The 27,334-nt window shown below is 63.9% G+C and overlaps 2 protein-coding genes and 1 long non-coding RNA gene across 10 annotated transcripts in view; 1 reads left to right on the top strand and 2 right to left on the bottom strand.

Annotated features, from left to right (window-relative positions):
* KCNIP2 (potassium voltage-gated channel interacting protein 2) overlaps positions 1-19,353 on the bottom strand; it is a 32,757-nt gene extending 13,404 nt beyond the window's left edge. Inside the window, exon 1 of one of the 7 annotated variants that reach the window (XM_083844175.1) lies at positions 19,022-19,353. In XM_083844175.1, the coding sequence (XP_083700301.1) occupies positions 19,022-19,094 (73 nt within the window). In that variant the 5' untranslated portion in view covers positions 19,095-19,353. Of the gene's footprint in view, positions 1-1,337; positions 2,539-4,980; positions 18,877-19,021 lie in introns of those variants that run through there. The other 6 variants (XM_083844176.1, XM_083844171.1, XM_083844174.1 and 3 more) reach the window with 6 other exon arrangements.
* Positions 19,354-19,585: 232 nt separating this feature from the next.
* LOC310902491 lies at positions 19,586-25,551 on the top strand. The gene is made up of 2 exons (XR_014586741.1): positions 19,586-22,376; positions 23,120-25,551. It is a non-coding gene; the product is annotated as an uncharacterized lncRNA (long non-coding RNA).
* Positions 24,879-27,334, bottom strand: part of ARMH3 (armadillo like helical domain containing 3) — a 120,754-nt gene continuing 118,298 nt past the window's right edge. For both annotated transcript variants that reach the window (XM_083844077.1, XM_083844078.1), the window contains exon 26: positions 24,879-27,224. In XM_083844077.1, the coding sequence (XP_083700203.1) occupies positions 27,132-27,224 (93 nt within the window). In that variant the 3' untranslated portion in view covers positions 24,879-27,131. The remainder of the gene's footprint in view (positions 27,225-27,334) is intronic.

The following is a 27,334-nucleotide window of genomic DNA, read 5'->3' as shown; positions in this document are numbered from 1 at the left end:
GGGCCACCTAGCGGCTCCGTGCCACCGGGCTCGGCGTCTCCTCCAGCCCCGGGGCCTCCGCCGCCAGCAGAAGATGCCAGCGATGCATCACAAGCGGCTTGGGGAGAGCAACGAAAGCCCTCCCCGGGGAAGCATCCCTCAGGCTGGAAGTTTGCAGGGCTGACAGCTCCTGTTCTTGGAAAGCGGCGAGTTTCCAGGCACTGAGGCTGGACTCTGCCAGCAGCAGCGGGGCTGGCTCCCAGCTTCACCTCTGCCCCGAGTGACTCCTCTGGGGACAGGGTGGCACTGGCCTGTTGCACTCTCGAAGGAAGTTTCCCCCTGAAGCAAACTGCGTTTTTTTTAAAGCCGCTTCTCTCGCTGAGCCCTGCCTGCATCCACCCGATCCTCTCCCCAAGCCTCCGGCTGCTCCCACGACTGGCGGCTGTCCCATGTGCTACGAGACTATTTAAGCAACCTAATTTTGGCCAGAAACAGCCCGAACACCCCCAGAGGAGCCCCTCCAGCCAGGACTTGTCCCAGGAAAGAGGGTCAGCTCCTCTGCAAGGGAATTGTCCCCCAGCTGGAGCCGCCCTGAGGACAGAGGGGACACATGGGGCAAACCCATGGAGCCAGACCCACCGCCACCTCCGAGGGATGCTCAAATGGGCAGCCAAAACCCGCGTACCCCGGCAGAAGTGGGACAGGGCTGTGCCCCCCAGCCCCCCCAGGAGCATCAGGCCCAGCGTTCGGCCACGCCATGGGAAGAGCCCGGAGGCCCTGGCAGATCCGTGCCGGCAGAGGTCACATGGGTGGATGGATAAATGTGTGCCCCGGGCAGGAGAAGCTCTGCACAGCCCCGGACACGCAGTGCCAGGGCCACCTCTCGTGTCACAGCCCGCTGCTTGCCTTGGGGTGTCACCGTGCCACGCACCCAGCGTGTACATCCCACCGCAGCGGGGTTCGCCAGCAAAACTGGGACCCCCGCGACTGCCCACAGCCCAACACAGCAGGTGAGGAGCCGAGATGTAGGTCATGCCCAAAGGGACCAAGAGCCCTAAAACACAAGTTGGGGCCCCCGGCATCACCAATTTGCTCCGAGGTGGAACGGGAACCACCGGGGTGCTGCCTCCATCCCCATCCCACTGCACGGGGCGGAGGTACCCGGACGCCCCCGCAGCAGGCACCGGCTGCTCTCACACAGCAGGACCAGGACAGGAGGTGACCAAGTGACTCAGGAGGACAACAAGGTGCCCCAGGGAGAGGTCCCTGATGTCTCTCTCCCACACCAAGTGCCCAAGTCACCCCGGCACCTGGCTTGTGGAGGGGACGGGATGGCCCCCGTGTCCCCAACCCCGTACCTTCAATGCCGCTGATGATTTTGAAGCAGCGGGTGGTGAACCAATAAGAGATGAGGAGGAGGATGGCGATCAGGGAGGCATAGAGCAGGCTGTCGTTGTGCAGGGATGTCCTCTCCATGGCTCCATCCCCAGCACCCGCTCAGCACCCCCAGCCCAGCCCCACCACGCTATCTGGGGCAGCCCTGCCCCAGCAGCCCCCGCCGCGGGAGCCGGCCACGGCGGGCAGGGAGGCGGGCACGCAGGCAGGTAATTGGGGGCGGCGTGTGAGAGCCAGGCTCCCAAACCAATTACCTTAATTGTGCTCAGGCAGCACATGGCAAACAGTTAAAAATAACCCTGCCGCCCCGGGGGGAGCCTGGCACCATCAGGCAGAACAGCGAAGCTGGGGGCCGAGGGGGGCTGAGCACGGGCAGGGCTCGCTACACGTGTGGCCATCGCCGTGGCACGAAGGCTGCTCCGAGTTTGCCAGCTCCCGGTGACCCCCGCAGGAGGATCACAGGCTGAGGAAGGGCTCAGCTCCTTGATGTTGCCCTGCCGGAGGAGCTGGGAGTCCTGGAAACTGGGATCCCCCGGGGGGATGATGCTGCAGCCCAGCAGCAGCCAGTGCCGGGATGTCCGCCGGGATGCGCGTGCCCGTCCTTGCTGCAGACACCGCGCCGCGAAGGAAGGCATCTCTGCATCAGCCTTGCCTGCCTGGAGAGCTGGGTCTGGCGGAGAGGTGCAAGAATCTCATCCCCTGACCCCCTGCGTTTGGGATCAGCCTCATCTTTTCCCATCTTGGAGCCAGACCCACCTGCCTGGCTCCTGTCCTGCAATGCCAGGGGACAACTCAGGAGCCCCAAACCCCACGGGACAACCCGCACGCATGCCTGAGACACCTCCAGTCCCCAAACCACTCTCAGCCCCATCGGCCACCCCACGGGACACGTACCTGGGGAAGATGCCAGACCCAGGTGTTTCACCCCAACGCCTCCCTGCGCACGAGACGTCCCATCCCCAGCCCTGCAGCTACCCCAGGGACGTGGCCACCCCACGTGGGGCGAGGAGCACGGCATCACCCCGCATGCCAGTACCCCCAGCACATTCCCATGGCTCGGCAATGGAGAGAGGGGCATGGCCTTGGCACAGCCCTGGCAGGATGTGCACCCAGGCTAGCACCGTGTCTGTGCCACCCATCCCACTTTGGGCTGTGACAATAACAGCCGGGAAGCATTCCCCCCCCCCCCCCCCAGCCACCCCCACCCCGGTGCTCCGGCGCTGCCAGAAGCCCGGCCCTGCCACCCAGCTAAAATTAACCCCCCCCTGCCAGCCACCCGCTGTGTATAACTAGCAGTGCCCAGCAGCAGGGTTTCTTGCCCCAAAGCAGCTCTATTCACACCATGTGCCAGGGGCGCACGCGGGACAAAACCCAGAACTGGTCCCCATCCCCATCCTCCAGCAGCTGGGCACGGGATGCTGCTGGAGAGAGGGAGCGGGTTGGGGGGGAGCAGGGTTTTCACCCATTTTCCAAGGGAACCATCTCTTAGGGGAAAATCACACACCCTGACCACAGGACGGGTGCTGCTAGCCCAGTGCCACAGGGTGCTGGGGTGCAGTGGGGTTCGGCTCTCCCCCGCGACGTGCCATGGGACCAGTCGGGTCACGGTCCCCAGCACAGCTGGGCAACATCTGCCCAGCTCCCTCAGGTGCTGCCGAGCCCCCTGGGGGGCAGCCTGATGGATAGGAGCCTCTCTCTTATTTTTTTTTTTTTGGTTCTCGGGGCCATCATCCATTAGGGAGAGTTAAATTTAGGTTACAGCTGATCCCTTATTACCTCGCTGCTAATCAGAGCGCGAGCAGATTATTAATAAGCACATTAAAATATTGGCGAAATGCTATTTCGGGGAGGTGAAGTCACAGTTTTAATCTGGTTAATTGATTGAGTCATTTCTCTTCCCCCCCCATCAGTGACCTGCCCTTGCCTAGCTCCCCGGGGTGCCTGGCCGGGGGGCATCCCCCCCACCCGGGTCCCTGTGGCCGGGCACCTGGTGCCCTCCCTGGTGAGCTCCGTGGCATCTCCTTAGCCTGTGCAGGGAGGGCAGGGGGGCTCATCCCCCAAAAAAGGGGGCAGATGGGGGGCACTGAGATTGGAGGGGGACAGCACCCCTTCGCCATGTGGACAGGAGCAGTGGCTGGAGAGGAGGAGATGCTGTGCAAACCCCACATCCCAGCCCCAACCTCCGAGCCTTGGGGGGGCCACAGACCTGCCCAGCTTGGGATTTCCACCCACTCTGGCTTTTCCCCAGCGCAAAAGGACCCCAAGAAGAGGGCGAGCAGTGGCAGCTGGTGCCTTGCTGCCAGCCCTGCCCTCTGTGCCTGTCCCAGCCTGGCACGGCCACGGGGACAGCACGGGGACAAGCCCTTGGGGCTGCTCAGCGTTGCACATGGGGGGCACCCGCTAGGGATCGGCCCCATAGAGCCCAGCCGGGATGGGTAGGGAAGCCCAGAGCAGCAGGACGAGGACATGGAGGACATCCCTGGGTGTCGGGGGACAGGAGCACCTCGAGGTGCCCCCGTCACCTGCAGCTCTGCCCTCGCACTCAGCTGACTCATCCTCTGCTCGGGACGAGCAGGATGGTGCCCGATGGAGATGGGGACGGTCCCAGTGCTGCTATGGGACGTGGGCAGCGGGTGGCACGGCAGCTTGGCACAGCTCAGACGGGAGATGGCACTCCAGTGTCCCCACAGCCCTGCCACCAGCCCCCAGCACAGCACCACGGGTGCCCCCGCCTTCCCCATGCCCCAGGGGCCGGGAGACGCACGGATGAGGAGGGGACGGAGCCTGGCAGGATTTTTGTGGGCAGACAGGATCCTGGAGAAGGCGGCGCGAGTGCCAGCCCTGTTCCAAGGAATGACGTGGCCACGTTGGCCCAGCAAGGCCTTCCCCGTGCTCCCAGCTCCTGGGCGTCCCAGGCACGAGGGCGGCTCCTGCTCCACCCGCACCCCAAGAGCAGCGCAGGGCTTTGCCCCAAAGCAGGGACTGCCGCTGTCCCCGGGGTCCCGGCACACACAGGCACACCAGGACCTCCCCGAGCCGTGCCCACGGCAGTTAGGAGGTGGCTCCCGGCCCTGTCCAGACATGGGGTGGGACGGGGGGCTTGACCAGCTGGCCGGGCAGCAGAGGGGGCTCAGGGAGGGCTGCGGGTCCTGCCACAGCTGTCCCATCCAACCAAGGGTCACACAGGTCTGTCCCCAGGGCCAGGTGGCCTCCCAGGGCGGAGGGACAGGACCAGGGCACCCAGGCTGTGTCCCTGCCCCAGCCCCTGGGCACACCCAGGGCTTCTCCTGCAGCCCGGAGGGTGCAGAGAACGCCTGGGGCATCGGGGAGGGGCACGCCAGCTGCGATGGATGTGCACAGCGGTCCCCTCCCCGGCTAAAATATTCCTGGCACCCCAAGTCCTCAGGGGACCTCCGGGGGCTCTCATTACCCCCACAAGCATCTTTCGCCTTGCCCCCCCATGGAGCACGCTGCAACCCCCCCTGCCCGGGGCTGAATGTCTCAGCACCCAAACGCCCCCCCCCTCCCCAAATAACCCCGCAGACACGGCCCCACGGAGCCCCCCTCCCGCAGCACAGAGCCCCCTGCCCCCAGGGCGGCACCTACCTTGGGAGAGGGTCCCGGTGACGAACTGGTAGAAGAAGCGGATCACCCGGCCCAGCTGCCTCTTGCAGCGCTGCTGGCAGTGGCTCATGGCTCCAGCTCGCAGCGCTGGGGAGGGACCCGGCCGCAACCCCCCCCAAACCCAACCACCGAACAGCCCCCGGCTCCTCCGAGCACCCGGCAATGCCCGGGGCGGGACAGAGCCTTCCTCGCCCGCAGCGAGCCCGTGGGCATCAGCGGCGGGTGCAGCGGCCCTGCGGGGAGGGCAGCGGCAGCGCGGCAGCCTCCGGGCCCTGCTCCCGGGTGGCAGGCAGGCGGCCGGGAAGTTTTGTGCCGGGATGGTCCCGTGAGGCCGGGCTGCCAGCCGAGGTGCCGCCGGGGATGGCTCTCCCCGGGTTGAGGTGCACCAAATCTCACCGCCGGCTGCAGGGCAGTCAGCGGGGTGCCAGGGTGAGACCCCCCCTCTAGAGCCGTGCCAGCCCGCTGCCCCCTCTGCAAAGAAAAGGGTGCAGGGAGAGGTGGGGAGCAGCGGCCGGGGGGGATGCTCGGGGCTGGGGAGCCTCCGGGAGAGGCAGGCGGGCACCTCCCGGCTGGCAGAGCCCCTGCTTGCCCCCGGCTCGTGGTCCGCCCCTTGGCAGCAGCTGGACCCGGCACTTCACGCCCCGGGAGCCGAGGCAGGTTGGTATGGCAACCCGCAGGCTCCACAGGTCCCGCTGGCCAATGAGGCACTGCTGCATCCCGGGGCCGCCTCTCTCCAAGAGCAGGGAAGGATGCTCCTTGCGGAGGGGAGCCGACACGGACAGCATCCTGCATCCCCGGGCATCAACCGCCCGGCGCCGAGAGCAGCCTGCATCCTTGGGCATCAGCCCTCCGCTCCTGCTACCAAGTGCTGAGAGCAGCCTGCATCCCTGGGCATCATCTGTCCGGCACAGCGAGCATCCTGCATCCCCGAGCATCATCCGTCTGGCACAGCGAGCATCCTGCATCTCCAGGTACCAACCGCCCACCTCCAGCAGGCTCCACACAGGGAAAGAGAAGAGGTACAAGGATGAGAGGAAGAGGATTCAGGCTCCCACACTGCCTGGACTCAGAGCTGCTCGCTCCAAAGCTCAGCCTGGCAGCGAGCTGCTAGTTTGCACGGTATGTCAGAGCCAGGAGAGAGTCTGGCGCGTGGCAGCGGTGGGATTTCCCGGCTCCCAGAGCCAGCCCGAGATGCTCAGTGCCTACTGGCAAGCACGTCCCTTCCCCGAGTCCCATTTTCCCAGCTGCGGCTCCTGCTCCACATCGCTTCCACACCCCGTGCCAGCAGGATCGCAGCTCCGCATCCATCCAGGCTCTATTATCTCATGAGCTTCATCTCTTATTAATGGGGGAGGAAGTGAAGAAAAATGGACGTGATGGAAATTATAGCTTCTGCTCCCTCGGAGATGGAAAGGGTGTGCGGGCACGATCCGGCCAGGCACAGCCAGAGTGCCCCACAGATGTCCCAGCCGGGAGCCCCAAGGGACAGGGCAGGAGCCCCCCAGGGATGGCATGGGGTAACCTCACGCCCTGCTCCCCAAAAGAAGGGGCATCCTACCCCTGTCAGCCAAAAGCTCAGCAATTTGGGCTTCCAGCAGTGCCCAGTCCCACAGGGGGCAAATCCTGCAGACCCAGGGGGAGGGAGACGGCCCCACTGCATCACTGAGCAGCCGGCACAACGCAGCCTGGTCCAGCACCCAAAAAACCCGTGGGACACCAGAGAGGTGGCAAACAGCCACAGGAGGGTGCCAGAGCCCACAGGACACGAGAGCAGCAAAATCGGCAGATAAACCCCAAACCCACCACCCTGCTCCCTGGGAGCAGGTCCGGGGCAGGTGGGAGATGCCAGCAGCATCCTGCGCACCCTGATGTCCATGTGGGATAGGTCCCCCCCCCAGCCACATGCACAGAGCACCCCACGGTGGCCTCGGGGACACGGCTGGGGAGAAGAGCCCGGCACCGATGTCACCCCCCAGCCCTGGCTGCCCCACCAGCACCCTTGGGTGCTACAACCAGTCTGGAACTGGAGATGGATTCCCAAAGAGCATCACCCCTCCGGTTCAGCCCTCGGCTCTCCAGGGGGGCCTCGTGCAATGACAGCAGGCAGAAGCTTGCAGGGACCCCCTGGGCCGAGCCCGGGGACTGTCCCCTCCCTGTGCCACCTGTGCGGTGACAAGCCCCGAGGGGTGACAAAGCCCATGGGGTGACAAAGCCCGAGGGGTGACAAACCCCTTGGGGTGACAAAGGCCGTGCGGTGGCACCGTGCTGCTGCTGCTGCCTGACGCTAAGAGGAGCCCCCGCACAGCGCAGAACCAGCGGCACAGCCACGGGGAGGTGAGCTGGGGACATGGCTCGTTCCGGTGGCCGGTGGCACACGGGGGACAGTGGGGGACGTGTACAGATGTGTCAGAGCAGGCAGGCAAGCGTGGCCACCTGAGCAAGGCAGTGCAAGGATGCACGTGGAGGGCAAAAGCCGTGTGTGCATGGATATACGGCTGCTACGGTGCTGGCAGTCCCCTGCAGGGACAGTGACAGCTCTGTCGGGGAGGGGACACCCATCACAGTCCTCACCCTCCTCCCTGCCCTGGTCCCCCAAGCCCTGAGCTGGCTCCTCGCAGCCATCGACCCCATGGCCATGGGGCTGGGGGCTGCCCGGAGAGCGCTGGGGGCAGGGAGCAGCCCGGGGAATTTGTGCTGCTTCCCCGCCATGAAATATTCATTGGCACAGCCGCAAAAAGAGGGGGGAAATCAAAGGTAAACGGCAGCGGGGGGAGCAGACACAGCGCTGGCAGGCGGCTCGGCACGGCACAGACAAGCCCGTGGGGTGGCTGGGGCAAGGTACGTAGGGCTGGCACTTGTACAGGGTCCCTCGTGCCCGTGCAATGCCCGTCCCACTGTCACAGTGCCGTGGGCATGTGAACACCCCTGGAAAATGCTCTCAGGTGGCAGAGAGCCACCCAGCGTGGGCACGGGCACGCTGGGACACGGACATCCCTATCCCGGCGCTAAAAGCTGGTGCTCAGGGGTCTAAATCCAGCATCACCTTTTTGGGGGAGGACGAAGGGCCACAAGCACCCCAGACTGGAGGAGAGGGGGCTCGGCAAGACCCACCCCAGAACTGGGGCAAAAGGGATGAGGACGGGCACGACGCAAGCCCCTGGTCCCCATCAGCACCACGTCGGGGGGTCCCACCAGCCCTGGTCACGCTGCCTCCTTCCTCCTCCCAGCCCCGGGGACCTGCAGCCTCCGGGATGCAGGGAAGTGCCGAAAACACGGTGCCGGAGGAAATAAATAAGGCAGCTAATGAGGTAATTTGCATAGCTATTAGCAGGCAGGATTTGCAGCGCATCTGACATGGGATGCGCTGTCACAGCCCGGGGGTTCAGCAGGTGCTCGCAGAGGAAATCGTGCACCACGAGCCGCAGGGGCCCTTTGGTGGCCCTGTCCCCCGCTCTGGGGATGCAACGGGGACAGGAGGAAGCTGAGCGCGGCACGGAGCGGGGCAGACATCCCGCTGCCCCCAGGGGTGCGGGGGCAGCACACGTGCAGCCCGCGATGCTGCTGGATCCTGAGACGCTGTGCCAGGGTAAATGCCCCCGTAACGCGGCCGTGCCGATGCAGAGGGGTGGCGTGCAGGGCCACCCTCCCGCGGGCTGCCACAGCACGTCTGGCTTCGATCAGCGACCTGCCGTGACAGCTCGGCTCGTTCCCAGCTGGTGGAGCTTGTTAAAAAATGCATGTGGCACGATCCGGCTGCTCGGGGAGGCGCTGCCAGGGAAGGAGCCCGGCCCCAAAGCTGCTGGCCCCAGCTGCCATCCTGCCTGTGGCTGGCACGCAGCGGGAGGTGGGCAGCAGCCCGGCACTGGTGGCACGGGGCTGGGGACGGGGACGTGTCCAGAAAGACCCAAAGACGGGCGGTTGGACAGACAGACGCCAGCTCCACCAGCATCTCGAGCCAAAGCCCCCCCCGAGCACCACGCCGGGGCATCCATCACACCCGTCGCCGGCCCACGGGAGCTGAGCTGCTCCCGTCCCAGCCCCCAGGTTACACCAAGACTCCTCCCAGGCTGTATTTTTAAGTCAGTTCTGCTAAATATTTCAAGGATTTACACAGAAAAGCTCTCTGTGCTCCGCAGCGCACGGGCGGGCTGCGGCACCCCCGCCTGCGGGGCGTGAATAATTCATCGCACCCGGGGAGGAGGGGACGGGGCAGGCTGGCTCCATCGCCCCCAGCCACGGGTGCACCCCGAGACCACCCCGAGACCCTCCAAAGAGCACAGCCGCAGCATCTCCTAATCCCAAAACAGCAGCAGTGGGGCCAGCATCTTTTTGCCCCTTGGATGCAAACCAACCCCGCTGCATGCCCACAGCACCCCATGGGGGTCAGCAGGGTTTTCCATCCCCAGCACAGCACCCCCACACTTCCCATGCCCCCAGAGCCTGGCCAAGCTTCCCTGCACGCTCCAAACCTCACCTGAACCGAATGGGAAAAAATAAATAAATCTCAGCTTGGCCACAGGGATGGGAGCAGCGCCTTGTTACAGCTACCCCTGCCCCCAAACCTGCCCCAGGAGGGCAGCTGTGCGTCGGGCTCCCCTCCCACCCCACCACACTCAGCACCCAGCTCCAAAACAGGGCGACAGAGACAAAACCGACAAGCCCCGTGCAATTATGCACAGGTCGTGCTCCGATAAACGAGAGACGGCACCGGGCTCATTTCCGTGCAATCAGCGCCAGCTCGGCGGGGTGACGGGAGGTGGGGACGGCGGGGACAGAGGTGCCAGGGATGTCACCTCGCCTCCCAGGCACGTGGGTCCCGGGGGTGTCCACGGGCTGGCAGCGTGGCCCCCTCGGTGCAGCCGGAGCCAGGCTGCGAGCACCAGGAGCTCCGGCACGCAGCGGCTGCACAGCTGGGAGAGCAAGATAAGGTGCCCCAGGGATCCCGGGGGGGGAAACGTCCTTCAAAAAGCAGGGATCTCCCCCAAACGGACTCGGCTTGAAGGCACGGGGAGTGTTTGCTGCTATGAATAACCCCGGTGCTGCGACAAGGGGCCTGCTCCCCGTCCCCATCGCTGTCCCTGCCCGCGGGGGAGATGCAGCAGGGAGGGACGCTGGAGATGGCTTTTCCCCCTTGATGTCCCCACACCAGCAGCCCCCCCGCTGGCCTGACACCCCCGATGGGTGACAACTCGCCTGGGGGGTGATCCAGGGGTGGCTTTCTCCAGCCCCAACCCCAAACACTTGTGGTTGACGCCCCCCACGCCAACCCTCGCCCCCTGCCCGCTCCTGCCCCAAGGGCAGGCTCAGCCCCCCAGCCACAGGGCACCTCCAGGGCACGCGCTCAGCCTGCTGCAAGCCCCGGGGGGGGCCCCCAGCGTATGCCGTGTTAAACTGACGTTTTGGGGACAGGAAAGCTATTTTGGGTTGTTTCAGAAGCGGTGCTACGGTCTCTGTTTGCCTGCCTCCGCCGGGGGGAGGGATGCTCTCCCGGGGGGGGCCGTGGCAGGCAGAATGGTGTTGGGCCGCGGTGCTCAGCTCCCTCCAGCCCCGGTGAGAAAACCACGTTCCTGGTGTCCAACCTCATCATGAGGGTCAGGAGCTCCCAGCCCCATGGCCAGGTGAGCGATGGATCAGCACCAGGAGGGAGCAGAGGCACAGCCAGACACCCCCTAAAATAAATGGGGGCTCCCCTTGGGCCCCCCAGACAGCAGATCCGCAATGACAGAGCAAACCCCTCTGCTCCAGCACCGTCCCTGTCCCCACAGCACACACCTTGCTGGGACACCCCAAAAAGAAGCAGACGGGGCCGAGCAGCCACCCCGTCCCCAGGAGCCCCCAAACGCCCCTGATAGGAACGACCATGCCCGGGGAGAGCGCAGCCTCCCGGTGCCAGACCTGCCGAGAGGCTCCGAAATAAATATGTTAATAATCAAATATCCATCCCGCGCCTGAGCTCACGGGAGGACTTTCAAGTCTAATTAGCAGCAGATTTGTACCGTCGCTGCCTGGGCTCGAGGGACGATTTGCCGTGGTTCCCACGGAGCGAGAGGCTCCGCTATAATTAGCCAGCAGCCTCCGGCTGCCAGCGCTGCCTCCAAATCCCCCCGCGCTCCGGGCCGGGGGGCAGGCAGGGCCCAGGTAAGCCGAGATGAGAGATGCCCCCCAGGCTTTGATCTGTGCAAAGCCGCGAAGTCGGGGCTGCAAATCCGGGATGAGGGCTTGGCAGCGCTCAGCTCCTGCGCCGGGAGGAGGAGAGGCATCGGCACCCCAAAACTGCAGGTCGCCCCCTGCTCTCCTCTCCCCGCTCAGCTGCGAACCCCTCCGCCCCACAGCACCCTGCCACAAGGCATCCCCAAAATCTCGCCATCCCCAGATTTAGCATTTCCAAGCCCAGTGTCTCGTTAGGAGCAGCTAATTGTGGCCAGAGGTGGCTCTCAGGATTTCGGAGAGGTCTGCCAGCTCCCCAGTCCATGGACCCTTCCCCACCCCACAGCACGCGCCCACCTGCACCTTTTTCACCCCGTGAGTTCTCCAACGTCCAACGACTGTGATCAGCTGCCCCGCTGAAACACCCCCTCTGACCCCGAACAACAAATACCAACACTTCTTCACTAGCAGAGACATGGGGGTACCCTTGTTCGGCTGCGCCCCCCCAGCAGCCCTCCCCGTCCCCCTCTGCCAGCCCCGAGCCACCTCCCCAGCGCTACGGGGTTGTCCGTGCCGGCAAACGAGGGGTTAACGGCCCCTCGCCTCCCCACGGTTATTTAATTAAGCAGTGATAAAAGCGAAGACGTATTACGGGAGAGTGACAGCGGGCTGTAATTACAGCAGGGCGGGCTGAGGAAACAAACAGCGGGGAGGGAGACGCGCAGTGTCTCGGGGCTGGGGGCTCCCCGTGCCCCTTGGGCATCCCGACCCCAGTGAGATGTGGGGTTTCCAAAGGGTCGCTTTTAAATAGTGGACACCACCACCTCTGTCCCTGCCCCGATCCCTCCCGGGGGACTGCTGGGACACGGCCACCTCCCTCCTGCCCGTCCCACACCGCTGGCCCCCGTGCAGCCCCCAGCCACGTCCCTTCCCGGCGCTCAGTCCTCCCGCTCTCAGCCCAGCCCGCTCAGGGTCCCCATCTCCCATCCCAGCATCCTCAGATTAATGCCTGGCTGAGTGTGGGGTAGAAGGAAATTCACCCTGGGAGGGGCAGGGGGGCACCCTCTATGAGGCATTTTAGGGACCGAAGAGTTTCCCTGCCCTTTTCCCTGCTCCCTGTGCAGGGGGGGGACCTGATCCTACCAGGGAGAGCATCTCCAGCAAGGGCTCCCCGGGGGCAGCAGCATGCACACCAAAACCATGGGGGGGGGCACTCCTTGTCCCCACGGAGCCCCTTGCAGGAGCCACACGAGGAAGAGCAGGCGCCGAGGCAATGCCAAACATCTCACCCCGCCGAGCTCCGGGCAGGACTCGGCCCTTTTGGGAAAACCTCCCGGGGAGCTGCCGGCATCGCTGCCGGCACCGTGCGCCCGTGGCACCGTGACCCCAGCGGGGCCGGGACGGTCCCAGGGGACGGTGGCACCTCGCTGTCTGCTCCCATCCTGACCCCGGGGGGCAGGCGTCACCCCCAGAGCAGCGCTCGCGCCCAGCCTCCGAGTTACGCAACGAATTATTCCGCTCGCATTAATGACTTTGCGGCAGAGGGGGAAATGACATGAGTGATTCCTGGAGCCCGGCAGTGACTCACTTCGCACCGCCGAGGGGAGACGCGCCGGGGAAATGTGCTCAGGTCAGCACTGGTGGTGCAGGGCTGGGCTCTGCCGCTGCGGCGGCGTCTCCAGGGGGACAAGGCGGTGCCCGAGGGCTGGTGTCAGCGCCCGGCAGAGGGATGGGGTGTCCCCGAGGGACACCGGGGTCAGCCACAGCGTGCCACGGCACCCCTCGCCGCGCCGCGTGAGCCCCGTGTGTGACCCCAAAACCCAGCACCAGCGTCTGTCCCTCTGAGGTCCCCGCAGGTGAGCGCAGAGCTGGGGGTGCTGTGCCCACCTGCGTGCCCCCCGAGCACACCAGGACGGGCAGCTGCTCACCACGGTCTGTAGGGCAGGAGCGTGGGGACAAAGGGACAGCCGAGCACAACTGGCACGGGGAGTCCGGCCCAGCCTGGCCCTCTCCTTGCTCCCTCCCCTCTGGGAAGACCCGTCCAGCCTTTGCTAAATCACGCCATTAAAAACCCATCAGGATTTCCTCCTGGAGCGACCCGAGAGCCATCAAGGACCGGCCAGCCCGGCCACACACCTCGTGGAGACACCAGGGGACAAGCAGGGGACACGCAGAGGGGGTCAGCAAACCGCCACCAAGGGCCCCAGGGGGAATCCTGTGGTGACGGAGGGCTGGGTGGATTATTGCTCCGGGGGCTTTCTGTAAGAGACGCGATTTTTCAAAACGCAATCTAGGAAGAAGCAATTATCCAAAGGGGCCAGGAGCAGCGGCTCATCCACCTAATCTCATTAGGGAGCGGGCCGCCTCTCGTCTCACCCTGCTGCCGTTTGGATGTCTGCAGCGACCGGGCGAGAGCAGGTGAGGGTCTCCCCGGCTCCTGCGGGGTCTGGGGAGCACCCACGGGTGCTTGGTTTGGGGATGGGATGGGGCAGGTAAGGGAGACAGGAGCAGGATGCCTCATTCTGCCCCAGGGAGGATCAGGGAGGGGTCCTGCCAGTCTCTCATCATCTTGCTATCTTGCAATGGGGCCAAGGGGACATGGCATGGGGTATCCCGGCCAAATCCACCCTGCCCTCTCTCCTCTGCTCCCCCGAGCACCCTCTGCCTGCAGGCGGCCACACCGCCACACAGCCCAGCCCCGATGTCCCCAAATGGGGGAGCAGGAGCAGCACGGACAGGACACCGAGCCGCAGCAGCGATGCCAGCGCTGGCTGCCTGACCTAGCGATTCCTGACCCGGCAGGTCCAGGAACTGGGCAGCTCCTGCCAAAATGGGGCTGGGGTTGGATCGAGGGGCAGACGGAGCTGAGCCCGGGAGGTGCACGCACAGCCCCGCACACCTACGGCACCATGAGCATCCCCAGGTGGCTCACCCTGCCCACACCAGAGGGGAAACATTTGGAGAGACCAAAATTCAGAGACACTGAAGGTGCTGACCCCCTGTCCCCCAGCAGCTTATGGTGAACGAGGCAGCCCCCCCTGCACCCATCTCCCATCCTGCTGGGCTGTCTCCAAACAAGCTGATTGCAAGCAAAACCCACCCTGGGGGCTCAGCAACCCCTTAGCAGAGGATTTTGATCCCCCCGGCCCAAGCTGGAGCCCCTCACCGTGGCGTCGGGGCTGCCTGCTCAGCCCCCCCCCCAGCAGGGCAGGGAGATTCATTTCGCTGGAGGCTCATTCATCTGCGGCACGATTAAAGCCCGGGGCCGGGATCCGTGCCGGCGGCGGGAGAGCGATTTGCCAGCAGATGGATTTATCATCTCCCAAGCACAGCAATTTGGCTTAAACGAAACCAAACCACTTCTCCTAATGAAAACACCGCTAATGAGCAGAGCCAGCGAGGGAGGGAGGGGGGGGCGGCTCCGCTAACGGGGTCTCTGCCGTCCTGCGGGCTGGTGCCACTGCCTGGTGCCCGAATCACGAGGCAAAGGCAGGAGGCTCTGCTCCGTGTGGACCTGGCACAGCCCGTGGTGGACCCTCATCGCGTCCCGCACCACGAGGCATGAGGCTCAAGGAGCAAATCCCCCCGCACGGCGTCTCCGGCCACGTGGGGCAGGACCCGCACACTTTGGCCGAAGTGGCGACCGCCCATGAATTGTGCAGCGGCATCTGCGGCAATCAGCTGCCGACCAAGGTGACGAACTTCCTGCCAATTAATCCTGGGCCACGAATTCCCCACGGCCCCCGACCTGCCTCCGGCTGCGGGGATTCAGTGGCAGCTGTCGAAGCCTCGGTCCCGGCCCCTCCACCAGCAAAATCCAGCATCGCCCCCGGTGCCCACCTCTGCCCCGGCTGCTGGGGGTCACCATCCCACCTCCCCGCCGGCAGAGCCCCCCAGGAGCCCAGCCTCCGTTTAGGAAAGGCCACCGAGCCCCGTGAGAGGCAATCCCTCAGCGTGGAGGAGCTGCGAACAAGCCAGGACAGCAAAGAGGGCCGAGGCAGGGGAGGACAGACGCCGGAGGGAGGGAGGCAGCAGACAGACGAGGCAGTCAGGCAACGCTCCCGTCGCCCTGGGAAGGTGCAGCATCTGCAGGGATGTTGGGCACAAGGGGACCCCGCGGGAGCCCCCACCCCACTGGGAGCCCATTTCTCGCCGTTCCCCACCCCAACCAAGGATTTCCCGGGGACATCAGGCACCTGGCTCTGGGGATAGCCCGGCTTCCAGCCCAGCCTCACCGCCAGGCAGCGGAGCAGCAGCAGCAAGCGGAGGGGTGGGCACGGGGGGCGGCAGCAGCAGGGGGAGGAGGTGGGCTGGGGGGCAGCAGGGGATGGGCAGCAGGCTCGGATCCCACGGGGAAGGACATCGGTGCTTGTGCAAGGAGCAGGGCACGACCCTCGTGTGCTGCTGCTGGCCAGGGGGCTGCAGGCAGCCGGCACGTGTGGGCAGGGCAGAGCGGGGCGGCTGCGCACCCAGGGTGCTCTTGTGCTGGCAAACGGGCAAGAAAAGGAGCTTTGAGGTGCTCTCAGATGCTCTCCCTATCCCGTCCCCATCCCGGGACCCCAGCACGCACACAGGCACACGACCTGCCACGCACGCTCGCATCCTGCCCTCGCTCCCAGCCTGGCTGTCCCAGCACCCCCTACACAACACTAAGCGGGACACCAGAGCTGACGCTATCCCCCTTGCAGGTGTGAGTCTTAGGCTGTGGAAAGCTTGCAGAGATTTCCCTCCTGTCTGGACAAGCATGGGCTGCAAGATGCCACAACGGGGCCGCCAGCAGCAGGAGCAGCCCTACATCTGCCCGTCAGCGGGAGCCCCCCTGCAGCAGGGGCACCACCAGCGGCTTTTGCAGCTCAGCCCCATCTCCCCCTCGCCTACAAGCACCGGGGAGATGCCTTAAAAGACCCTCGGTCATTCACCGCCCGGCTGCTGTGCCGGGACATGCACTTCTCATCTCGCAGGGGCTGGGAGAAGAGCGGGAGCTCTGGAGTGCCCACCTACCCGCGGCGCCCCGGGAGGCAGCAGGATCCCAAAGCCCTGTGGATGGTCTCTATAGCAATTGCTCACCCACTGCTAGCGCTGCGGCTGCCTTCGGGGTGGAGCAAAGCTGTTGCTCGGGGCCCCGAAACGCTACGGGAGGGAAAAAAGCAGGGAGGAAAACCAAACCTCCTGCCCGCCCCTGTGGGTCCAGCCGCCCTGGAGGTGAATCCCTCGCCCTTCCACCAAGCAGCTGAGGGGTCTGACCCGCTGCAGGGTGCCCGGTGTGGACCCCACACTGGTGCCTGCTGTCCCGCTCGCAGGACACGGCACGGAAAGGCTCGCCCCACGGGGTGACGTGGAACCGAGGGCCGTCCGTCCCTGCTGCCCCCGGAGGGGCAGCCAGGAGGAAGAGCCCCCTCCGGGACCCCCCTATTCCTCGGGGAATTTACCTCCAGTCCTCAGGGCAGGGCGGCACTCGGGTCCCATCTCTCCTGCACCGAGAGCCATGGCCGGAGCAGTCCCAAGACACAGGCTCGGGGCTCTGCTCGCGCGCTAATCGCTCCTGTCATTAGAGGGCCGGAGGAATAATGTAATTTATGGATGGCTTTTATTTCTCGCTGGCGTCATCTAACTATCCCCGAAATGGACCGTTTTAATTTCCTACCGGCGGAGCCTTAAGCGTTTCTCTCCTTAACGCCCCGGCGGGCGCACGGCCCCCGCCGAGCCCCCTCTCCCCACCGCTTGCCTGCCCTGGCCTCTCACACACACGGCCACGTGCAGCTCCCGCACTGCCAGCACCGCTCCGACCGGCACCGGGGCACCGAGATGCTGCTGGTTCATGGCAAGGGAGAGCTGTCGGTGCAGCCGGGTTTCCAGCAGCTCTTGAGATCTAAAAAAATCCCCGTGAGCCGCTGGGGGTTTCTGCAGCTGGGGGCCCTTCTTGCCCTTAGCTCCTCTCCTGTTTGTATTTCTAGCCCTTCTGCATTCGTGCATAAATGGGGGCCTTGTCCCCCTCGCCCCTGTTTTGGGGAGCGCTGGAGACCAGCTGCTGGCCCCGTCTGCGGCAGCAGCAGCCACTGGAGCTGCTGTGGGGACATCTCGTGTCAGGTCTGACATCAAATCATCTCGGTTCACGGCTCGCATTGCAGATGTCCCCGGACCCTGCCGGAGCAGGGGGCTGCAGGAAAACCCCAGAGCGCTCATTCTGGTCCCCGAACAGGGCTGAGACACCAAACACCAGGGGGACACTAAGCCCACGCAGGGGCTGCCACCCCCGCCCTGGGGCTTTGCTACAGCCCCAGGGAATCCTCCCTGCATCCCTGGGGGGAACCAGGAGAGCCCAGGCCACGGTAGCAGGCAGGGGCTTGAGTTATCAAACCCTGCCCAAAGCTCAGGCTGCGTCCCCTCTCCTGCCTGCATCACTTCTACGCTCTTTCTGGGAGAAAAACAACTTTTCTCTACAAGCAGGGACAGCCTCGACGCATTCAGCCAGCACCAAAAAGCCACCACAGGGGGACCGGACAGCGATGGCACGTGGGTGGCGTGTGCCTTCCCCTTGCCTCAGCTTCCCACACTGTGAAATGGGACAGATGCTTCCAGCCCTGCTCCCCAGCAGCCCCGTTGCAGCGGGCACGGCTCTCCCCTGCCCAGGTCTCTGCTGCACGCCTTGCTCGGGAGGCAAACCCAGGCGTAAAAAGGTCTCGGAGAGACGGGAATTTATTTTTAACCTCGGTTTGATTTAAACCCATATGGGCATTTTAAAGTTACCGGAGAAACCGAAAGTTGTGTGTGGGTTCCAAGTTCCTACACAGCTCAAAAATATCTTCCCTGCAGCACGTTCGTGCAGGCAGCGAGCGGCATCTCCCATGCGCGGAGCTGCTCGGCAAAGCGGAGCGGGCGTCCTGCCCTGCTGCCACTGCCTCCTTGCCACCCCGAAGCAAAGCCTGAAACCCGCAGCAGAGCACGGCCAGAAAAGCACCACGGGGACGGGGACCTGCCTGTGTGCACACCCGCTGCCTGCGGCACGAGGGCACCCGACTGCACCGGCCACGGAGAGGCTGGGCTCCGCCGTGGGCCCCGAAAGCAAGGGGGGAAAACTGCTGCCCCATTTCCCAGCTGCTGGCACCCTGCGAGGGGATGGGGCTCGGACGGATCCGTGGAGAGCACGTGGGGAAGGAGGGGAGCCACAGCTCCAGCCCGGCTACCGGACAGCAGGGCACAAGGTGCGAGGCAGGGATGTTGCGGGGCCGCTGCGTGGGAAGCCGGGCAATTCCCTGCTGGGGGCAGAGGGTGAGGGGGGGACGCTGTAGGGTTGTGGATGGGTCATGTTCAGCCTCTCCCTGCCCCACAGCCACCCCAGCTCAGGGGCAGAGGTGCTCTGCCCCAGCGGGAGGCTGCGCTCGTCCCCGGGGAGCGCTGGGTGCCCGGTGGAGGAGAGAGCGGGCTGCGGAGCTGCCGGGGGCTTTGCTGGGTGGGGGACACCTCTGTCCCTGGGGGGACCCTGCTGCTGGGGTGCTGCTGTGCCACCCCAGGGCGTCCGGGGCATTTTGGAGAGGGCCCGGCACCAAACCCTGCTGTCCCGGGCGGCGATGTGGGCTCGGGGGCAGCCAAAAGGGCTCCAAGCAGCCCAGCACGCCGTGGGGACAAACGCTTTCCCTCCGAGGGGCCGAGACCCTCCCCTGGGGCACCCGGGACGGGGGCCGTCACCCTGCTCCAGCACGGGGGTCGCCGCCACCCTCCACCCCCCGGGGCGAGGCTGTGCGGCGAAGCGGGGCGGGGGGGGGCCGGGGCTCAGCCGGGGCTGGAAGCGGGTTGGGAACGGGGGCCGGGGGGGGGACCCGGGGGGGGGTTGCGGTCCCCGAGCGGCTGCTGCACCTTCCCCGGGGGCTGCACTCACCCGTCAGCTGGTCGTAGGAGCCGTCCAGGTCTCGGGAGTCGGACAGGCTCTCCTTCCTGCCTTTGCTCCGCATCTTCTTGGCCGGGGTCGGGGGGGGGGGGGGGGGGATCCGCGACGGGGCGCACGGGCTCCGCCGCCGGGCAGGGGGAGGGGGGGACCCCCCGGGGGCCGCCGCCGCCGCCGCCTCCCCCCGCCCCGCCGCTCCCGGCGGCTGCGGGAAGGGGCCAGCGGAGCCGGGAGCTGGGCACGGCTCGGCACGGCTCGGCACGGCTCGGCACGGCTCGCAGGAGCGCGCCGCCGCCGCCGCCGGGGCTGGGCACGGCCGCCCCCTCCCTCCCGTCCTTCCCCGCCTCCTCCCGGGGGCCGCCGGCCCGGCCCCGCCGCCGCCGCCGCGGGGAAACTGAGGCACGGCCCGGGGAGGTGGGGGGGGGGGGGTGTGTAGGGGGTGAGGGGGGGTCGCGTCTCGGCCGGTGAGCTGTGCCCTGGGGGGGTCGAAGAGGGAAGGGGAGACCCGCGGAGGGATAAACCTGGCTGTCCGGGGGACTCTGGGGATGGTCTGGGGGTTGGGGACGGGGTTGGGGAAGGGGATGGGGACAGGAGATGGGGAAGGGGACCAGGAGGGATGGGGATGGAAAAAGGGATGGGGATAGGGATGGAGAAGGGGACCAGGATGGAGAAGGCACAGGGCAGCAGGAGGAGCGCAGGCCCCCGCTGCAGGGAGGTGAGGGCACCCCAAACCCTGCTTCTTGGGACCCCCATGGGGGTCTTCACCCCCCTCCCCAGGAAGGTGAAGCCCAGGCTGGGGAGGCTGCTGTCTGGGGGAGAAAGTGGGCTGGGAACTGGTTAGAGGCAGAGGGGCCGTGCGGCAGCCAAACTGCAGCAAAGGCACAACGAGGGCGCCCCAAGTCCTTCTGTTTGCACCCAAAGGAGGGAGCAGCCCCCCATGCCACCCCCACCCCCAGCACGAGTTTCCCACACACGGTCACGGCAGGGTTCCCCCTCTCAGCCCCACGGAAGGGGGTGCAGCAGCAGCACACGGGGGGCAGGTGCCTCCCAGGGGCTGGGTGCTGCCAGGAGCAGGGCTCGCAGCCCCACGGCCACATCTGGTGCTGGGTGCCGGCGGTGCCACTGCTGCCCCCGCTGATCTGCTGCCATCTGCGCACGACGGGGGCCGGGGGGACACAGACTGTGCTGCAAGTCCCCACGGCACCGCGCTGCCCGTGCTCGCACCGTGCCACAGGGCCTGGGTGCGTTTTGGGGGCTGCCGGCATTTGGCATCCTTCATCCCGGGGAGGAAGCACGGGGAGATGGCAGGGAGCAGGAGCTGGGGGCAGGCAGGGCACCCCATCCCATCCCATCCCATCCCATCCCATCCCATCCCATCCCATCCCATCCCATCCCACCCCACCCCACTCCCTGCACCCGTGCCAGCCCTGCTGGCCCACGGGAGCCGCAGGACAGAAAGGGAATCCAGAGCAGCGAGGAGGGAGGGCCGGCGCTCACGCGGCGGCGTGTTGTCAGCGTGCTTTGGTGTCAAGCCATGAAAGAAGCCGCTTTAGCGAGGCAGCGATGCTTAGCAACTGCCTGGATCTAAAAATAAGAGCCATTTAGCGAAGAAAACGCAGCGGAGAAATGCTCGGAGAAGGGCTGGGGAAACACGTTCCCTCCCCACGGCCCAGCCACGGAGCCGGCGTGCACCAGCCTGGCTGGAGAGAAAGAAGCTCCTGGGACAGCCCTGCCAAGGCCCCTCTGCTGAGCCCAGGCGGAGCAGGACCCCGGCCACCCCAGGGACCCCCTGGAGACCCCCACACCGCTGGGCTCATCTATACTTGCCCGCTGCTCCCTGCTCCATCGCATCCCCAGCTACATCCACCAGCAGCCCCCGGGGACTGGCTGTGTCCCGGGGAGGTGCTGGGGCAGGGGGGGCTGCGGGGGCTCACCAGGGCTCACCCACCTCGCCTCCAGCACCCTCGGGCCCGTCCCGCTGCGGCCGTGCCAGGCCTGGCGGAGCTGCACGGGGAAGTTTTCACCTTCTGCCATCCCCGGTCCGTCGGGAGGCAAACGCGGCTATTTTTATCCCAGCTAAGTGCTCCTGCAGGCGAGCGTGAGATGCTTTGCCAGGCTGGGGAGAGGGGGGAAAGGCGGGCGGTTCGGCGGGTACCATGGCGTGGGGATGGGGAGCAGGATGGGGATCTGTGGATCCGGGCGGGGAGCAGCCCCCAAACCGCTGCAGGAGCGAGTCTGTCCCCAGTGGGTGCAGGCAGCGGCCCCGCTGCGGCTGTGCTGGGCGCAGATACCTCAGCAAACGCATCTGGCCGGGGATGGACACGGCGGCAAAGTCAGGCAGAGAGCATCCTTTTTGGACACCTTGCAGATGCAGAAAATCAGGAAAATCACCAGGGCAGCGTCCGAGGCTCCCACCGACGCTCGCGTGCCCGACGCAGCCCTGCTGGCTCCGTCCACCACCGCAGCACCCAGCAGCTCCGGGCGGGCAGGAGCCGTCCTGCGACCTCCAGGGCTGGCGAACAAGGAGGACGGGTGGCTTTTTGTCAGCACCGGGGTGGTGGCCGGATCCAGGGGTCCTGCAGGAGCTGCCCGTGCAGCACAAAGGGCAGGGGGTGTAGGGGATTTAAAGGATGAGCGCGTGTACGGCAGAAGCTGGCAGCACCCATCCCCTCGCAGCCCAGGCCGGTGCAGGGGGCCAGGGAAAGATGTAATTTAACACTTCATTAGGTAACCACAAGGCATCGATCCGCCCTCCCAGCCTTGGCATCGCCTAATTGCGTATCTCCAGTCCTATTAATTCTACTGGAAAAGCAAGCAGGACTCGGAGTCTGATCCTATCGTTAGGAAATTTCAAACAGAGATGTAATTGCTGAGTGCTCTAAATCATGGGGACTTATCCCCTGTTAACAGTATTTTAAAGCCATGGCCACCGATAGCCGTCCTCGGGCCGTGCTCCCAGCACGTGCCATCAATCTTATTTTGGCTGCGGTCGCCTCTGGGCTGCGGCTTATGCTCAGCAGCGAGGGGCAGCTCTGCTCCCCCGCCAGAAGCTCCAGGAGCAAAGGGCAGAAACGGGAGCTCCTTCAGCCAGCTTTGCCTCCTGCACAAGTACCTGGTGCCCCCCAGGGCATTACCGAGGACACAGCTTGAGCAGAGGAAGCTTGCAGCCCTGCGAAGCTGCCTGGCTCCAAGGGGGGAGCACCTCGTGCTGCTGCGAGACTCGGATCCAGGGGGAATTTCAGCTGCGGATCTTGAGGATAAACAGACGCCTGCAAGCTGCTGGGGGAGCCTCGCAGGCAGGAACACCGCAGGAGAAAGGGAGCCTCATCTGTAACACGCAAACCAGCAGGTGTGAGAAATCGGGGCATGGGGGAGGGAGAGAGGGTTGCGCACGCTCTGCACCCTCGCCAGCCCCTCAGCTGCCCTGCCCAGGCTGCCAGCAAGGAGGGAGGCCCCAGCAAGGGTCTGGCCCCGCTGCTGGGTGGGCTGCGGGGGCTCTGCGCCCACCCTGAGTGTGTTTCCCTGCCACTTCTGCACGGCGGATGCACGATCTGAGCGCAGGCTGTTTTAGAGAGCAGGGTTTGGAGAGGAGCATCCCCCGACTCAGAAGGGCCCTGAGGTGTAGGAGCCCTCCCAGCACCATGGAGCACGTCAGAAGGCAGCGTCACCGCTGAGCAGGGCACAGCCACCGGTCACCGGAGCGCCCTCGCCCCCACACACCGCCACGAGGGCCCTAGCTGAACCCCGGAGCCGGGGGGGGCTCTGGTTAATTAGTCACTAATTGCTTCAGAGAGGAAAGGAGCAAAAACCCAACCTGTGCATGGCTGGAGCAGGGTGACCCGTGGGTCCTGGCACTCGGCCAGGCTGCAGGTGGCAGGGGAAGGGGTGAGAGCTCATCCGTCAGAGCAGAGCTGGAGGAGAGCACAGCCCCGGGGGTGTCCAGCACCCCGCAGCCTCCCCATCCCCTCCGTGCCCCCGCGGGACTCCCGGGAGCTCCCAGCCTCTGGCAGCAGGCTGGCAAGGCTGGGAGCTGCGCTGCAGCGAGCGGCAAGCCTGGCTCGTTTAATCTTTTCAATTGAATTCAATTTCCAGCCACATGATTCAATTAGCCCTGGAGGGACGGCACGGCAGAGCAGAGGCCGCAGAGCAGCGCCCGGCCCGGGCTCCAGCAGCCAAGTTGGGTGAGAGGAGCGTGGCGAGGAGCCGCGGGGGCTGCTCCCGCAGGGCCAGGGCCTGATGCCTGTCCCTCGGGGTCACACTGCGGTGCGGGGGCTGCGGAGGGCCCCGTTCTGGTGAGAGGAGGCAGGAGGTCGCCTGGGCAGGAGCTGCAGGTCCTGCATCACGTCTGGTGCATCCAAGTCCACAGCCCCGAGCACCTGCCAAAGGTAGCCTAAAGATCCTTTAACAAGAGAAGTGAAGCAAGTATGCAGTGATATTCCCCATCCTAATTACTTGGGGTCATCCACATGTGTCCTCGTGAGCTCCCCTACAGCAAGCTCTGACCAGCACGAAGGGCAGGTCCCACAGGCTTCCTAACAGCCCTTCTCCAGCCTCCTGGCCCAGGTTTCCATTCATGATTTACTTTGGCGGCTGCTCACCCCCTGAAAATGTCAGCAAAGGCATTAATTAGCTCCCAGTGCAAGTTCTGGGGGAAGAGGCCAGCTTACCCTGCCTGCTTGGATGCCTGCAGCTCCCAACGCCGAGCGTTTCCACTTTCCTTCCAGGTTACCGCAGGGGCCCATCTGCCCAAACCCCACCACCTCCCCCAGCACAAAACCTCCGCCCAGTACAACCCCGCCCAGCACGGCCAGGCTGCGGGCACTTGCTCATCCCAACAAGCACCAAAGCAGAAAACGGAGCCCAGAGGGTAGGAGATGAGGATAAATGCCCACGAGGTATCGGTGCGGACACCTAGACGGAGAGCTGCTTGCAAGTGCCAAGAGCCAGCTGGAAACCTTACCTGCAGACCACAGCCAAGGAGCTGACGCCCCCAGCAGCCTCCCATTTGGCACCCTGCGCCCAAGGTGCCTCCTCCAGCAACCCACCAAGCAGGCTGGCGACACCTGGCATCCTGAAGAGCTGCCTCTCTCTCACTTTGGGTGAAGAACGGGGCTTTTAAAGAGCTAGGAAAGAGGAGTTGATCCCAAAAATCACAGTGGCACTTGCAAATCAATTTTTAATAACTCCCTCCAAAGTTGAGCTCAAACTCAATTTTTCTCCTCCAGAATTTGGTCATTATTTTGTAAAATATTTGTCTCCCTGCAGCGGCTGCCTAATTTAAAGGCAGGAATCTGATTTCTCCCCACACTCCCCAAGCCTCAGAAACAGCTCTTCCAATAATAGACTGGGTTATGAATTAGATATAATAAAACACACTCAAACTGCTCAGATCAGATACAGGAAAGTTTGGGGTCACGATCCACGTCCTGAGGCTGAATGCTGGAGTTAAATGGCTTTCTACTCAGCTCAAGCTGGCCTCAAAAGACAAGCAGCATTACGATGATTACCAAAACATGCAAATCTGTTGCAAAACCTGTGAGGAGGAGTTTGCTGACTCTGGCAGCAGAGAGAGTGTCACACTGTGCTCAGGTAGGTCCCTGCGTTCCTCCCTCACACCCACAGGCTCTCAGCCTTACGTTTGCCTTAATGGCAGCAACAGGGGCTTGGAGGAGGCTGATGAGTGCTGGCTTCTGGCTGCCAGACACCTGCAGCCCAGAACAAGGAGGAGGCACTGCTGAGAGGCACCACAAGCAGCCCCTTAAGTTGCCACCATGCCACCACACGGGGACAGGGCCATCCCCCGTAACTACCCGACTCTCCCCTCGGTGAAGGACAGACGCTGCACACGCTGGACAGGCAGGGCTCTGCTATTTATTGAGCTCTCGATCTGTATGTACATCCATTTACAGCGCTTGGTTTGGTGACAGCGTGACAAGAGGACGTGCGTGACAGCCTGCCCCAGCTCGGCCGACCCGAGGAGGTGCTCCCGGTCACAGCCCGGGTGCGCCAGTTCATCCCGGCAAGGGAGCACCGTGGGGAGATGAGTCCTTGGGCAGCTGAGCCCAGAGTGAAAAGCTGAGAATCCCAAAGGCTGCGGAGGCAGAGCCAGGCTCATCCCCGGCTCTCAGCTGCCCGTCTAGTCTCGGTCTAGACAGGATCAGAGAAAAGGAGGCACGGGACTCCGAGTCCTACCTCGAGCTGGTCAACTCGATACTTCAACAGCGGTGATGCTGGGGCTGTACTGGAGGAACTGGAGCCCCCTTGGGGAGGAAGTTTACCCCCTGGAGAGGAGATGGTGTAAGCAAGAGCTTCTCGAACACACTACAGACTACAGCACCACGTACTGCAACTATTTCTACTTGTTTGTCACTGGAGAAACGGCCCCCTCCCACGTGCCCAGACCTGTTCTTGAGCTGAGCGACTTCGCGGAGCCTGCTTCTCCCAGGCACCATCCCTCTGACATGCACTCACCTGGCAGGAAAGCACATACGTGTCTGCCTTGGCTGATGAAAGCCAAACAGTCTGTGCTGAGGCAAAACATCCTCAGCTGGGAGAAGCCAGCACTCCCCAGGAAAACACACGCTCTGCATCAGGTCCTGTGACCAGTGGGCAGCCAAGGACACAGCTTTCAGTTTCCCATGCTCATGGCAGGTAAAGATGAAACACCGAACTGATTAGCAGATGTTAGCATGAACAAACATTGCCTAAAACTGGCAGAGAATGAGCAGGACACCACTCACACTACTCCGACCTATGAGGCTACGAGCAGGACTAGGCACTTTTTTTTTCCCCCATGTTTTCTAGGAAAAAAAGCGGATCTGGGATGTAAATAACTTCCCTAGTTCAACCCGCCAAGTCAGGCCACGTCCTACCATACACTGCCAGGAGCTGAAAACGCATGAGCAGGGAGAAGGTGTTTGTGCTGCATGTTCCTGAGTTGGCAGCCTGACACAGCACCCAGAACAGACTCTATCTGACACAGGCACCTCTGAAACGCTGGCTCTTGAGCAGAAACATCTCCCTGTGACCCCGGAGCATCATCCTGGAGCTCTTCCTTAGGAAGTTTGTGGTGAGTCGCGCAGTGAAGACAGAAGAACAAGCTAGAAAGTGAAGTAACTACTCCTCTTTTAAATGCAGTACCAGCAAGCTACACACGAGGGAAAAACTAGGGACTTTTTAGCTCGTGAACATCACCAGGCACTTGCAAACCTGCAAGGCAGACATTCCTGTGAGGAAGAGGAAGATTGTCACAATGCAGTCTCTGATGGGCAACAAGGGGAACGTGTGTGGGTGGGAGCCAACCTATCCTCTGCCCCATGGAAGTGAAATATGTAAAAGTTTCCCTCAACCTTAGAAACAGCAGAGATGAGATGAGCAAGGGTGCACCAACCAGAGGTGGTCTGTTGCAGATGGCTCACTTCGATGACGTATACCCTTGCATACCGGCTCAGGCCAGACCAACAAGCCGGACTGGTAAACTGGAAATTTCTCCTTCTTCAGTAATTTGATGGCTTGGTTCAAACAACACTTTCTGACATCTGAAACCAGCAGCGATCAGGGTACGCTCTCTTGGGAATCTGGTTTATATCCTCCCAAAACTCCCAGTGGGATGGCAACGGATTTGACCTACAGGGTGGAGGGAGGGTTGATCCAGGCTGCTCAAAAAGAGCAGCCCTTGCCTGGGGTCAGAGCTCTCCTGTGGAACAGATGACAACCTCAACCCTGAACTGCCTCACACAGCTGGACCCATTTTATTACTTTGGTTGTGAGCTCTCCCCACCTCTGCTACGAAGGTTTCCAGTGCATCTTCCCTGAGGCTGCGGAGGGAATCTCCCATTGCTACGTGACAGAAACAGCTGCCCACCCCCGTGGCACCTTACAGAGTTGCTTCCTCCTCCTCCACATGCCGATCACCTCTTCTCAGCCACAGTCCTGTTGAAACACATGCCTTTGGGATCAAACACACAGCAGCAAGGCTCTCCCCTGGAAGAAATGCAGTCTGTTCTGCAGGTGAAAGGCGAGGGGCGATCAGCCGCGGATCCGCGGTGTCCCTGCGAGACAGGCCCATCTCTGGTCAGCCCTGCGCAGCTGCTGCTCCCCTGCTTCAGGAGATCGTAGAGAATTCCTTCAGCAGGAGCTCCTGGCTCAGCGTGTTGAAAGCAAGGTTCTTCCTCACGTTGATGCTGATGGACCGCACCTGACAGAGACAAAACAAGATGGTTTAGCTGAGGGACTCGTCTTGGCTCCCGGTGGGTACGGCACTGCTGACACTGCTGACCTCTGTGCTCAGCATGAGCTGTTCTGCAT

The sequence above is a fragment of the Anser anser genome (assembly GCF_964211835.1).
Source record: "Anser anser genome assembly, chromosome: 7".
Classification (NCBI taxonomy): domain Eukaryota; kingdom Metazoa; phylum Chordata; class Aves; order Anseriformes; family Anatidae; genus Anser; species Anser anser.
The sequence above is the reverse complement of the archived record's forward strand: the minus strand, read 5'-3'. Positions and strand labels throughout refer to the sequence as shown.